Here is a 13699-nt window from a genome sequence, read left to right as displayed (position 1 = left end):
AACCTTCCTTTCCATTATGGTGTCAAATGATTCGAAGCTAAAGGCTAAAGAGCTGTCATAATCTGATTAGATTGAGTTATGTCTCAGAGCAACCACTGGAGGACAGCCGCACACACGTCAACACTTCTGCTCCACATTATAATGACTTGTGTTATTAATGATAATAAAGTCCTGTTCTCTCTGTCCCTTCAGCCTCATTTTGGCAGTTTTATTCCCTCTGCTTGGCTGATTAAATTGGAAGTCACATGGTTATTACATTTCATTGTTTACTATTTTAATTTGGCACTTTTCTTTCAGTACGCCGCTGGGCTCACCTTGGCAACCAGTGCACCATTGTCTCATTAGCCTCATTAGACGTGAGTGTGTGTTACCATGCTCGATACTGATGACGATTTAAATGGAAATGTGTCTGCCTGAGAGCGATTTTATTTCTGGCATGTACTGACGTCAAGTCTTCACCTAAAAAAAAACGTCTCTGGTGGCTGTCATTCAATGTGAGACACAATTTTCCTTTTCTGCTCTTACCTGACACCCACCCACCCACACAATACAAGGCTAAAAGTATGTTCTGTCTCCTCTGGTATGATTCCATGTGATTCACAGCACATGCATGTCCCTGACTAAACTCACCGTTGTGCGCTTGCTGGTCTTCTTTCGCTTGGGGTGTGAGGAGTGTGTGTAGGTTGCTGTCTCGTGGCAGTGTGAAGCTGCGGGGTTTCCCTCCCTGGGTTGCCATAGGAATCAACCTCTGCCTCGCCATGGGCAACGGGACATTCCTCTGTGCCGGAAGAGTGTAAACGGCTCCGGCCATCATAGTCCCACCGCCCGGACTGGGCTCAGCAAAGACAGCGTCCTCTGTGACGTCGAGAATTACAAGGAACAGCAGTTTGCATTGTCTGTGCTCTGTTCAATCAAAATGAGCAACTATTGACCGCATCACACATTTTAAGTACTGTACACAAAAGGCATATGCACAAATAAAATTCACCAGACATGTATTTAAGAATATAACAATAAAAAAGTAAAGAAAACAACTAAAAACATTCGATATCCAAAAAACACCTCCCCAGTAACTATTGTATTGATACGTTTGGTGCACCATTTAATAATATCTTGTGTCAGCTAAATTCTCTATGGAGCAATGCCCTACTTGGAGGAAAAAGTAAAGCAGCAAGCATGACAACAAACCCACACAATGCATTTTTCAGTGTCAAATATCTGGATCAGATGCTTGACTCTGACCTGAATATAATGGTAACACATTAGACGCTAAAACTCCCCATAAATAGTATAATTTAAAGCATTGTATCTAAAAACAAAAGTAAGATAGTCATCAGCTGGTTGGATCCATTAAGCATGTGGTGTATGCGTGTGTTACCTAGTGGTCCAGTTTGTAGGTAGTGCAATCCAGCCTCAGTCAACGGTGTCTCAATCAGGTCCTGCCAGGAACGTCTCTGAGACGAGGAAGAGCGGCCCGGAGAGCCTGTCTCACTGCTGCCCCCCGCCGGACTGGAACGGTACTACAGGAACCAGAGACAAATAGAACGTAGAAGTATTTTTCATCAATATTACTCTTAACGTTACATTTGCAATATGCTTTTTTTTTTTTGGAGAGTTTTCTGACCTGAGGTGAGATTTTAAGAAGCAAAATCATCTATGTGTCCCCAGTGGATCATAGTAACTTTATTGTGCTGTATGTGCAAACGTTGCTACTTATGTCTTTTATTTGAATATGGATGCCAGGAAGAGTAACTACTGGGGATCGAAATAATAACAAACAATCCAGAGGAAGAGGGCTCATTTCTCATTCATAACAGTTTAGTACTAGTCAAATATATTTGACACAACTGATAATATTCTGATGTGTTCACTTCACTGCCCATGACGGACAAGTTAAAGCTAAGAGTCTGGTTACTTTAAACTGCATATTTTTGTAACATTTGTATGAATTGTAACAACTATTTTCCAAAACTTGTGGATTTGGAAAATTTAAAGAATCATGAATAAATTAATAAATAAGACCCGCCAGTGGCTCCTCAAGTTTGAAATATTATTTTTATATAAACAACACACTGAGACTTTACCTTCAGAGCCTTGCTCGCAATGGGGCTAAAAATGTACATTTTGTCTGGAACAAAAGCCATTTTAATCATTTCTAAGGTAATTAAAATCAAGAGTCCCTACTGGTAGGATGGATGTAATCAGCTAATTGTGTGCCAATTACATGACGATGTGAAATTGTGTGCAAATTTGTTATTTTAGCCTGAAAAAAGAAATAAAGAAATCAAAATAAAGAGTGTTCATTCTCTGAATGTGGCAATAAGCAGCTAAATTTTGGCCTGATGGTGACGCTAAAGGATTTGAAAAGGCAGTCCTTCAAAAAATTACTGTTAATTCACATGAATATTCACAACTAAATGAATGCAAATCAGGCCTAAGTTGTTTAAAGTGCTCATATTATGCTCATTTTCAGGTTGATAATTGTATTTAAAGGTTGTACCAGAAAAGGTTTACATGGTTTAATTAAAAAAAAACACCATATCTTTGTTGTACTGCACATTGCTGCAGCTCCTCTTTTCACCCTGTGTGTTGAGCTCTCTGTTTTAGCTACCAAGTGAGGCATCTCACTTCTGTTCCATCTTTTTTGGGAGTCGCACATGCGCAGTAGCTAAGTAAGGACTACTAGCCAGTCAGAAGCAGAGAATGAGGGCGTGCCACGCTAGCAGCTAGGCGAGCATTATAACGCATGTTACAAAGTGACGCACGTCCGTCACGGAAGTAAAGGCAGGACTAAAACAGAGCTGTTTGGAGCAGTTTGTGAACATTGTTTGCGGTTGGAGATGGTAAGTCCCGTTGGGGTGGACTTTGGGCTTTTTCACTTTGTAAACCTATAACGTGCAAAAAAGATATATAACACAATAAAGGAAAGGGGAAAAGCCAAAAAGCACTTTAAGATATAACACGCACCTCTACAGCATCACATCTGTACTGCACGTCGCTGCTGCTGCTGCCCCCTGGTTTCCTCCCGCTGTGTGTAGTGCCTCCCCCTAGAGGACCAGGATGGTACTGTGGCTCTGCAGCCACCGCGGAAGGCTCGCCACAGAGGAAGTCCTCCTGGGAAGAGCGAGAACGAGACGTCTCCGTGGAAGACAGTCGAGTCGTCCGGCCTTCCAAAAAGGCACTCATCTAACATACAGAGAGGGAAGATGGAAAATGTGTTAGCCTTAAATCGATCGCCTAGTCTCATTCAATTGTATATATTACACTTAAAAAAAGAATTTCAACCGGCGAGAAGGCAGGGTGATGATTATATTAGTGTAGAGAAAGAATAATTAATGAGTGTTTGTATAAAAGGCTAACTATTTATTTTTATTTTCAGATATCATAATTCCTGTGTGTTTCTGATTATTTAAAATAAAACAGTGCTGTAATAGCAGTTGTTTTAGATTTTCATTTAATGTGGAGCAAAGCAGCGTGAGGGCCAATTATAGCATCAATTATACCAAATTTAGCCGCACCACTCCCTGCAGGCTAAATTAGCAATAACTTTAACTGTTAAATTGAATTGCGGAGGAGCACTGAGCGTGATTGTTGCCTTCAAGTACAGCATGTACTTTATATGAGTGTGTAATACAGCTGTATGTGTGTGTGCGTGTGTGACTCACTGATGGAGGCCGTGGGTAGGTATCATATGGAGGTGGGGGACTGTCCTGTTTGGGGCTGGAGGTGGTGTCCTCCTCATGTTCACTCTCACTCCAGTAATCTGCAGGAAACCCACACAAAGACAGTCAGAAACACCATCCATCCACCAATCCACCCATCCATCTATCCATCCATCCATCCACCCAACCATCCATCCATATATACTATACCAGTATAAATGCAATAGGAATAGCAGTATTAGGCCTAATGTTCAATCAGAATTACAACACAGCTATCAATGTGCAGCGTATTAGAGTTAAACATAACATACATATCCATCCATTCATCGATCCACCCAACCATCCATCCACCCGTCCCTCCATCCATCCATCAATCCATCCGTCCATTCAACCATCCACCCGTCCATCCATCCATCCGTCTATCCATCCATCCATCCATCCATCCATCCATCCTTCCACCCATCCATGAATACTATACAAGAATAAGTGAAATAGGAATAGCAGTATTAGGGCCTAATTAAACATAACATACGGATCCATCCATTCATCCATCCACCCACCCACCCATCTATCCACCTGTCGATCCATCCACCCACCCACCCATCCATCCATCCATCCATCCATCCATCCATCCATCCATCCATCCATCCATCCATCCATCCATGAATACTATACAAGTATAAGTGTAATAGGAATAGCAGTAGCGTGTTTGGTACTTAAAGACAATATCCTTAGCAACCATCTGCTGAAGTGCCCGTCAGCAAGTCACTGAATGAACCCCCTCACCCTGCTCCTGGCGTATCCTCTCTCGCTCGGCGTAGCCCACAGCGGCCATGTTGAGACGACTCAGCCATCTAACAGAAGGGAGGAACACCCAGCAACAGTCAATCACGATTATACTGTATTACAGTATCTCAAAAAACAATCAGTTTCAAATAGTTTGGATTTTGCTTATTTGCTTTCTTGCCGAGAGTTAACTGAGAAGACTAATACCACTCATATCTGTCAAGCCTGGAGCCTGGAGACGGTTAGCTTAGCATAGCTTAGCATAAAGAATGGAAACAGGGTGATACAGCTAGCCTGGTATTGTCCAACTACTTTATACCAAATCTGTCTACCAGCACCTCTAAAGATCAATAATGAACATGTTATATCTTGTTTGTTTAAATTCGTATAAAAACCAAACTACAAATTGGGGTTTTAAAGCCAGGCTAGTTGTTGCCCCTGCTTCCAGTATTCGTGCTCAGATAAGCGGCTGCTGCTTCTTCCCATCTAACTACTTACTAAATGTCTAAGAGACATATTCTAAAAAACAGTAAAAACATTCTTATTGTTTCCGCTGCAAATCAACCTATTAGAGGAATTTTGTAAAATACCCAATTGAAACGCAATGAAAACATCTATTTCTGATGTTTTAACAAAATCCTATATGCAGTAACGAGGTGATTATGTAAATGACAACACAGTTCGGGAGAACCTATGCACAGGTCGAAGTTTGAGCCTCTATGGAAATATATCTTGCAAATTATGTTTTATTTATTTTTTATTTATTAATAATAACAGGCCTTTATTTTTATCATCAAATAAAACACATAGTTGCTTTGTGCTTTGGGGATCGTAAACAGGAAGCTGCACTCCCGCCACCCAGCAGGGAGTTTGCCCTTCTGCGTAACCTTCCTCCGTGTTTACCTGTTCATGTCATCCACTCCATCTGCTGCAAAGTAGAAACTCTTGACCTTGGGGTGGCATGCTTTGAAAGCACTAGAGAGAAATGGGGGGAATAGTGGGAGTTATTTTTGCAGAAAAAAAGCATGTATACGTCATTGCATGTAAACTGCACATGGAGTTTAAACACATGAATATGCAGTAAACAGTAAAGTGAAGATTTTGACGTGCACTTACTACTTCTTGCGACATTCACTGGCCCGGTCGATCTTAAACTCCGGAAGACTGACGAAACCCTCTGCCTTCTCATCCTGAAAGAAAAATGAAAGATCTCAAGAGAAATACTAAGTTAAATGGGAAGTGGGAATTAAGGAAAATTCCAGTTTATTTCAATGTGATTTATATCCCATACATGTGGTTGTTGTGACTCTATGGGTCATGCTCCCTTGGCACTCCTAGTAGAGATTCAGGGAAAGGAGGACTCTATCAGAACAATGTACAGCTGTCTCTTACCGCTGTCCAAACAAACATCATGTTTAGATGAATCATTTCACTTGTCTCAGAGCTCAATCGAAAAATCACCGCCTGGAACGGCCATGATGACTTACTACAGATCGGTGTACATCCGGGTCAACCTGCACGTCAGTTAGTTTACATGTTTGAAGCAGTAGTTAATAGAAAGCATCCATTATGTAACCTAAACCCATGCTAGCCGGGTCTCAGGACTGGACAGGAATCCAATAACTCCAGTGTGTATTTTCGGAGCAATGAGCCTTCAGAACAGTGGGATTTTGTTTTCGGGATGACGGGTTGTCGGACTAATGGGCTTTCGGTCCAATGTGACATTTTTCAGACTTTTGGGGTTTCGGAATAATTGGCCGTCGGACCAGTGTGAAGTCCCCCTTAGTTTAGTGTTAGCATGCTAACATTTGCTAATTGGCACTAAACACAAAGTACAGCTGAGTCATTAGTTTTTCAGATATTTGGTTATAAATTGAAGTACTGAAAAGAAGAGGACATTTTGACTTAACGTCACTATTTTGAAGAAACAACTCACACATCCAAAAATTCTTCTGTGCAGGTGCGTTGGAAGATAAACTTGGAAACAAAAGAGCTATAGCAACAGCAGAGTGTGTGATTTGTTCCTTTGTTTCCAAGTTGTGTTTGACCTAAACTCACTAAAAATCAAATGTCAACTTCATGGTGGCGATAGCTAAAAGGTCAGGGGACAGCCACATTTGTTAGGATTCATCCTCTGGGATCTGTGGATTTTTGTAACAGATTTCATGCCAATTCATTTAATAGTTGCTGAGATATTTTAGTCTGGACCAAAGTGATCCTAGACCCTAGACCCTGACCGCTAGCATCGCTAAAGACCATGAGGTTCGACTTTGAAACATTTTAAAGACTTGAGAGAACTTATACTTTACACAAATCTAAGCTAAAGTCAGGCTGAAATCTCTTTTGCCTACTTCTACTCAGGTCAAAGTCTTCCTGTTGCAGTAATATTCTAGCGTTAAAGGTGCTCTAAGCGATGTCTCTGGTTTTTTAGGCTACAACATTTTTTGTCACATACAAACAACATCTCCTCACTATCCGCGAGCTGCCTGTCCCCTGAACACACTGTAAAAAAACGCGGTCTCTGTAGACAGCCCAGGCTCCACAAATGGCAACAAAAACAAACAACGCCAATCTGCACCACCAAACATAACAAACAGTGTTCCAGCCAATAACCGACATGAAGGATTTGGGGGTGGGGCTTGGGGTGTTAGTGTGCGGAAGCACGGAAGGTAGGGAGAGGGGACGGGATGAGGAGGAGGGAGGGGAGAGCTAGCCTCGTTTTCTTTGAAAATACTTTGAATGTCAACAAGAAGTGCCGTCACCCAACATCGCTTAGAGCACCTTTAAGCTCGACTTCAGGGTAACCTGACACAGTGTTCTCTCCCGTCGTCTTTTTCACAGAACCAACAGAACTATCACAAAAACCTGCTCCTGAAGTGCTTGCTTAAGTTACAGCAAGTACAGATTATGACACATTTCATCATTGGCTCTTTGTCCCAGATACTGTTTTAAACACAATGAAAGATATTACACTTTTCGGGATGCTGAAATATTGTTTTGTGACAATAATAAAAATAATGAATAAAGATTCAGATAAGAGGCTGAAAAAGGCGTAAAAAAAACGCGTACAACAACGCACCTCCTCATTGATGTACCAGTACAGGCAGTTGTCCTTGAGAACAAACCAGTACTTCTTCCATTTCTGAGAAAAGTAACCCTTTGCATCTCTCTTTCTCCACAGCCAGCCCTCGCAGTCTCCTCTGCCCAGCGCCTTGCAGGAAACACGCCTCCGACTCAGGGAGGCCAAACTTCGTCCTGAAACAACACGGCGAAAGCGTGACAGACAGTGAGTTATAAAATCAGAAAACTGAAAGAAAGCATGAGTTGAAAGCAAGAAACAATGTCGTTCAAAAGGTGCTTGTAAGTGCACACTCACATCCTAATGTTGCAATAAATCTTGGCAGCAGTTCATTCCCTGACAGAACGCTGCTGCACTGCGGTAAGGTAAGAGGTGTTTAAAGAAAATTGGCTTTTCTTTCTGGCATAGAAGCCCTGTAAAAAAATTTTTTCACAACGGGCTTCTCATTAGAGATTACCGGGGAAACTTGGCTCCCAGTCGAAGTCCGCCAAGAAACTTTTATTGTGCTGTATCAAAAGTCTTACGACTTTAAAGGGGATGCAATTCAATATTCCATTTATTTCTGCAGCAATGGAAAGTGCAGCGTACAGTATATCTCTAAAGGAAACAACTCTATACTCTCTACACAAAGAAACTTGTCTAGAGAGAATCTGCAGATCATTTACAAGTTATAGTCTCTGATATAGAGAAAACTTTACACCCTGAAAATGTACTAAAGTGCTTTTTTATTTTCACTTCATTCTCTCTGCAGCAGCTCCAAACTAATGCCTGATGATACCATCACCAATTTAATTTCTGCTTTTAGGAGAGAAAACGGCGATTGCCTCAGCCATGGAGCAAAAGGAGTAACTAATATTTCATTACTTGTTTGATAAGGGCGCTACTAAAACGATCAAGAAATCATCATCATCCCATTCATTTTCAAACTTTGGTTTAATTGCTGTAAACAAACAAAGCTGTTGCCTGAAAAAAAAAGTGCAGATGGAGCTGAAGCTTTCAGAGCTTCACGCGATGGCAGATGGTGAAATAAGTAAAAGAAAATCCCTTCCAACATGTTGATCCTCGTTAGTGTGGTGAAAGGAAGAAAGGGAAAAGCTTTGGTCAAAGATGCAAAGCCACTGATGCCAGGGAGTTGGAGAAAAGACAAATAGGAAGTGAAATCACCTCAACGAGAAGAAGCAGAAGAATTTAAGGGATTTGACATTTCAATAAACACTTGCTCTGATTAAAATGAGAGAAAAAAAATACCAATTATCTGAACCATGGTCTCATTTGTTTAAAGAAATCAAACAAAACGTCTATGCATGCATGTGTTAAAAAAATACTGCATATTACAATTGTAATGCTCTACAAAGAAAATGTGACCAAAACATAGTAGTTTTCATCTTCCCAGTAACACAAGGCGATGCTAAATCACCGGATTTTCATCCGTACAGTATAGAGCAAACAGAAGGAGACGGGACAGAGGAAAGCTGCTTCGCCTGCAGTCCTGTCTGGACTCGTGAAAATCTGAGAAATTAGCATGATGTGTTAAAATGCAAATACAGCGGCCTCTGCACCAAAAATGTGTGACAAATGTGTTTTTTTTCCCACTGAAATTGTTCTGTTGCAGAGATTTCATAAGTAAGAAGTTAATAACCTGACAAGTCCAGAAGTAAAAAAAAACAAATTCGTGGGATATAGAGCGCTGCGGTCAGTGAAGTTAGTTTTTATTCATATCTCACCAGAGTGATTGATTAGGTTACCAACCTGCATCTTTTCACCTTATGCACATAACCCTTAAAAAAGTGCCAAAACTAAATGTGCTAAAGGCACTAATGTGACTGAAACACTGATGTGCTGAAACAATCAGTCAATTAAACAATTAGTCATTATACAGAAAATAAATCAGCAACTATTTTGATATGTAACTAAACATTTACAGCATTTATTAAGCAAAACTTTAAACTATTAGCAAATTCCAGCATTTAAATGGGAATATTCACTATGTTCCTTTGTTTTATATCAATGTACATTTTTTTTTTTTTTGTAGGTTTCGGGCAATTGGTTGATCATCGAGCTTTGGGAAATTGTCAGGGCCATTTGTCACTTTGGTGGGCCCTTTGATAGATAAAAAAAAAGACTACTTATCAACACAAATAATAGATAATAGTCATTAGTTGCAGGCCTAATCCAGAAAATACATCGCTAACTGAATAATCACATACAAAATACAAGTAATAAGTCATTATTCACTCTATTGTCAGCCCTATGTACCATGTTATTGACTGATACTGTGAATAAAAGGTTGTATAATAGGACCGTGTGTAATGAAAGAATCATGATGGAATATTAATGTGAATTCATAGGGATATTCCTGGAAGGAACTATGTATTTTGGTACTTAATATGAGGGGAAATGCAGAAGCTGTGTTCAATGGAGCATTTCTAAATGTTAATGTTTAATAGGTTGCTACCATGAGAGTCTTTTAGTAAATGCACAGCAGGTCTAGCTGCACATGCAAAATATTACAGTTGTTAAAAATTGACTTTTCATTGAAGTAGGAGACTTCTTGCATTCTGCACTGATGAAATGAGCAATATTTGCATATTAATAGATTCTAGACTAACCGTATCTGGCTCAAATTAATATGCAAAGCAGAATATTGTAACGTCTTAAAATCATGTCTGGATGGGAAATGTGTCTACGGGCAAGAACACAATGAAGAATTAAGTTTCCAATAATAAAAGCATAATGAATGGATTTATTTGGGTTAATATGGAGCCTGTTAGTTAATGGAATTTCTTCTGGTTCTGCCTATGAACACAAAACAACTAATTCAAAGTCTATAATTTGTACCGAAAAACATGTTTTTTCCTTGAAACTTTCTAGCAAATTACAGACCCATAAAATGAAGTGCTACTAAGATAATTGGTTCAACTGAAGCAGCAGCTGCTCTCGCATTTTTTGTAAAATGTCCATTAGCCCGGCGTAACTGAGAGAGCAAGTGTTGGACTGTGACAGCAACTCGCAAAAAAATAAAAAAGGAAACCAAACAGGTGGCTTCTCTGCTTACCTTTATTCTTCTTCCTGTTCTTTGACTGCAGAGAGGAGGACTGCTGGTATGTCTGAGAGCGGGTTGGAAAGAAGAGAAGAAGAGGGAGGGTGAGATGAGGACAGAGCAAGCTGTCAGGATGAATCAGTGGCCTTTGTTTTGCTGCAAAGAATCATGGGATATAAAAGATGACAGAGGAGAGGAGGCAGAAGACACTTGAATACAAAGGGAAACACTCTTTGCCTCATTATCTCTTTCGCACACAGACGTGCGCTTATGCTGGGGTGGAAAAGTCGACCTCATGGAGGACTTTGGTCACTGTCACACCTCTAAACATAGAATAAAGGGACAGGAAGGGAGGGGTGGCACAACAGGACATCCAGGTGATGGAGGAAAAGAGAGAAAATAGAGGGAGCTCAGGGGCCTCAGGGATTAAAACAGAAAATTTCAGTAAGCAAAATGTGAAGGACAAACATCTAAAAGAGGGTTTTTTAAGATCTGTATGGGCTACAGCTTGAGCCTACAGCTTTGTTTACATTTTGGTAAACTGGCACCATTAATGCCATACATAATGCATTGAAAGTAATTAGCCTCAGGAGTGCCTGTTTGCACTGCACCCATGGATGTACAGACAAGTATCACTGAATTACTTACTACTGATAGTGAAGAAAACTTAAAAATTTGATGTTTCTCAGGCAAGTTCTGGAGTCTTTTTTTCTATGATTTTATGGACATTTATTTGTGACGGACATTGGAGATAACGTAAATGCCATTTGAGATGTGACCTCTCTCGACAGGTCATGTGGGGCACCAGATCAGCTCTGATGTCACGATATTACACGCCAGAGCCTGGAGCTCGGCTATTCGCAGCCCCACACTCAGCCAAGACAGATGACCTGGGCCCGCCCACACCCACTGATACGCCATCTGCCATCGCAGCACCCGTGCACACTGTAAACACACACGCACATGGAAACGCATTTAATTTCCAAAGAGATGCTGTCAAAATGTATAACGTCCCTGCCGGCCAAACGGACTGTCTGGACCTGAGAGCTCAGACAGACAGGCAGGGCGGACAGGTGTCACGGAAGTTACAGGGGGGTACTAACGAGTCAGCATTCGCTCGGATTACGCTTCACTACTTTTTCATCACGGCTAAAAGCTCAAATGTTGTTGCTCAAATGAGTCCAGGTTGCATCAAAACAAATCAGAGTGGATGCAGAGTGTTGCCTAATTTAACTAGTTTTAACTTTTGGGAGACAACTGAGGGGGAAGTCAGAGGGGTTTCGTAACCTTGTTTGATCCACATTTTGCAGCTACAGAATGCAATCTACCTGCAACTTAAGGAAGAATGAGCTGTATTTTTCACCCTTCAAGTGCTAGTAGTACCTTTCTTTATCAAGAGAAGATCAATGCCACTCTTATGTCGGTACATTAAATATGTAGCTGCAGCTAGTTAGCTTAGCTTAGTTTAAAGACTGGAAACAGGGGGAAACAGCTAATCTGGCTCTATTCAGGGGTAACAAAAATCTACCTACGAGCACCTCTAAAGTAACCTGACGAGCCAGATGGTTTGTTACTTAGAACCCTCTAAGAAGCCGTCATTGGAAACAGTTTGGAAAAGGGCAGGCACTTTCAAAAAAATACCTGGCAGGTGATTGGATGAACCATCTGTCTATCACAGTTGTGGCCATCATCACACACCTAAACCACGCCCGGAGCTGCTTACCTGACGCTGATTGATTCGGTTGCTGCTGTTCAGACACAAGCGCTTTTATTTTTAAAAGTTCTTGGCCTATCTGATGTAAATAAAACACATGTTGAGGAAACGACAAAATGAGTGACTTACGTGATAAATGGAGGCTGGGTCTCTCGGTGGAGAATTTCTTTGATTTGTCTGCAGGACGTAGTGGGAGGGGCTCTGGCTGTGGTGGCTCCGCCTTTTGGCACGTTTGGCCGTGTCATTGGTCCGTTTGCCCGGGCGAGCCGTGTGGGAGGAGTAGTCATCAGAGCCAGTCCTCTCGTCCACGCCGGACAGTCCCACGTAACGCATCAGTGACGCTTCTGTGAAATCATCCAATCAAATACATACAAACTTGCATCAAGGGTGAGTTAAAACCTTTACCTGTAGCTTAAGTGCCCACATTAGACTTATTATAATTGTGTCTACAGTATCTTGTGGTATTGAGCTTCTGTGTTATATGTTCTCCATCAGCTGTCTATCAGGAGTCTTAGTGGGTTAATTAGAGACTACATAAAAAAATATAAAAACAAAGTGCCAAAAGATCACATCGCTCAAAGCTTCATTAATATGAAATCAGTAGTGTTAAAGACACAAAAGAAAAGATTTTGACCTTTAATCACGGAATCATTATGGAGCTAATCAGTTATTCTTAAAATAAGAGTATGAATAGCTGTAACGCCTTAGGATGTGATCAACTGGAAAATACACCACGGTATTTATAATTGTTTCATACCCTTTAGTTTAAGCTTAACCTTTAATATCAGGCTGATTATGTAAAATGTGCAACAAGTCTGCCCATTGTTTCTATCTGAACAACAACAACTGGCTTCCAAAACAACGCATACGCAACATCATATGAGCATTTGCTCATCTGCCTCCTCTAAGGTGTTTTGATTTGGGTTAAGGTAACCAAAAGATCACAGTCATGCTTCCCTTCCCCCACTTCGGATGAGTAGACACAAATGTCCTTCTTGGCAATTGACGGACTTTATTAAAAAGTTACCTAGTGGAGTTTTTGACAACTAGCGAGCACTATGGAGCAATGTTTTTTACTGTTTGTATTACACAAGAGTTTCACGCTATTCCACTTATTATTTTTTTTATTGAACCTTTATTTAACCAGGTAAGTCTCATTGAGATATAACATCTCTTTTTCAAGTGAGACTTGGCCAAGATAGCAGAACAAATTAGTTACATATTAAACAATTTACAATCACAAAACAAACACAAAAAAGGCAAAGACAACTCAAGTGCATTTCAATTAAATAAAAGTGCCATTAATTCAAACATTTGCACGTGTGGATGGAATCATGTTCTATAATAACATAACCTTTAAAATCATTTAAGGAAATTAGACACTGTAGTTTGAGTGTTTTCTGTAGGTCATTCCAAGT

General features: G+C 40.6%; 1 protein-coding gene across 3 annotated transcripts in view; it reads right to left on the bottom strand.

The window, feature by feature from the left end:
- The window catches only part of cnksr2a (connector enhancer of kinase suppressor of Ras 2a), a 63447-nt gene that overhangs the window by 6552 nt on the left and 43196 nt on the right, over window positions 1-13699 (bottom strand). For all 3 annotated transcript variants that reach the window (XM_039790886.1, XM_039790887.1, XM_039790888.1), the window contains 10 exons: window positions 12411-12625; window positions 10583-10634; window positions 7528-7703; window positions 5565-5638; window positions 5352-5423; window positions 4449-4516; window positions 3666-3763; window positions 2968-3186; window positions 1379-1520; window positions 631-855 (listed from right to left, as the gene is read on the bottom strand). In XM_039790886.1, the coding sequence (XP_039646820.1) occupies window positions 631-855; window positions 1379-1520; window positions 2968-3186; window positions 3666-3763; window positions 4449-4516; window positions 5352-5423; window positions 5565-5638; window positions 7528-7703; window positions 10583-10634; window positions 12411-12625 (1341 nt within the window). The remainder of the gene's footprint in view (window positions 1-630; window positions 856-1378; window positions 1521-2967; window positions 3187-3665; window positions 3764-4448; window positions 4517-5351; window positions 5424-5564; window positions 5639-7527; window positions 7704-10582; window positions 10635-12410; window positions 12626-13699) is intronic.

Source organism: Perca fluviatilis, chromosome 22 (genome assembly GCF_010015445.1).
Source record: "Perca fluviatilis chromosome 22, GENO_Pfluv_1.0, whole genome shotgun sequence".
Lineage (NCBI taxonomy): Eukaryota > Metazoa > Chordata > Actinopteri > Perciformes > Percidae > Perca > Perca fluviatilis.
The sequence above is the reverse complement of the archived record's forward strand: the minus strand, read 5'-3'. Positions and strand labels throughout refer to the sequence as shown.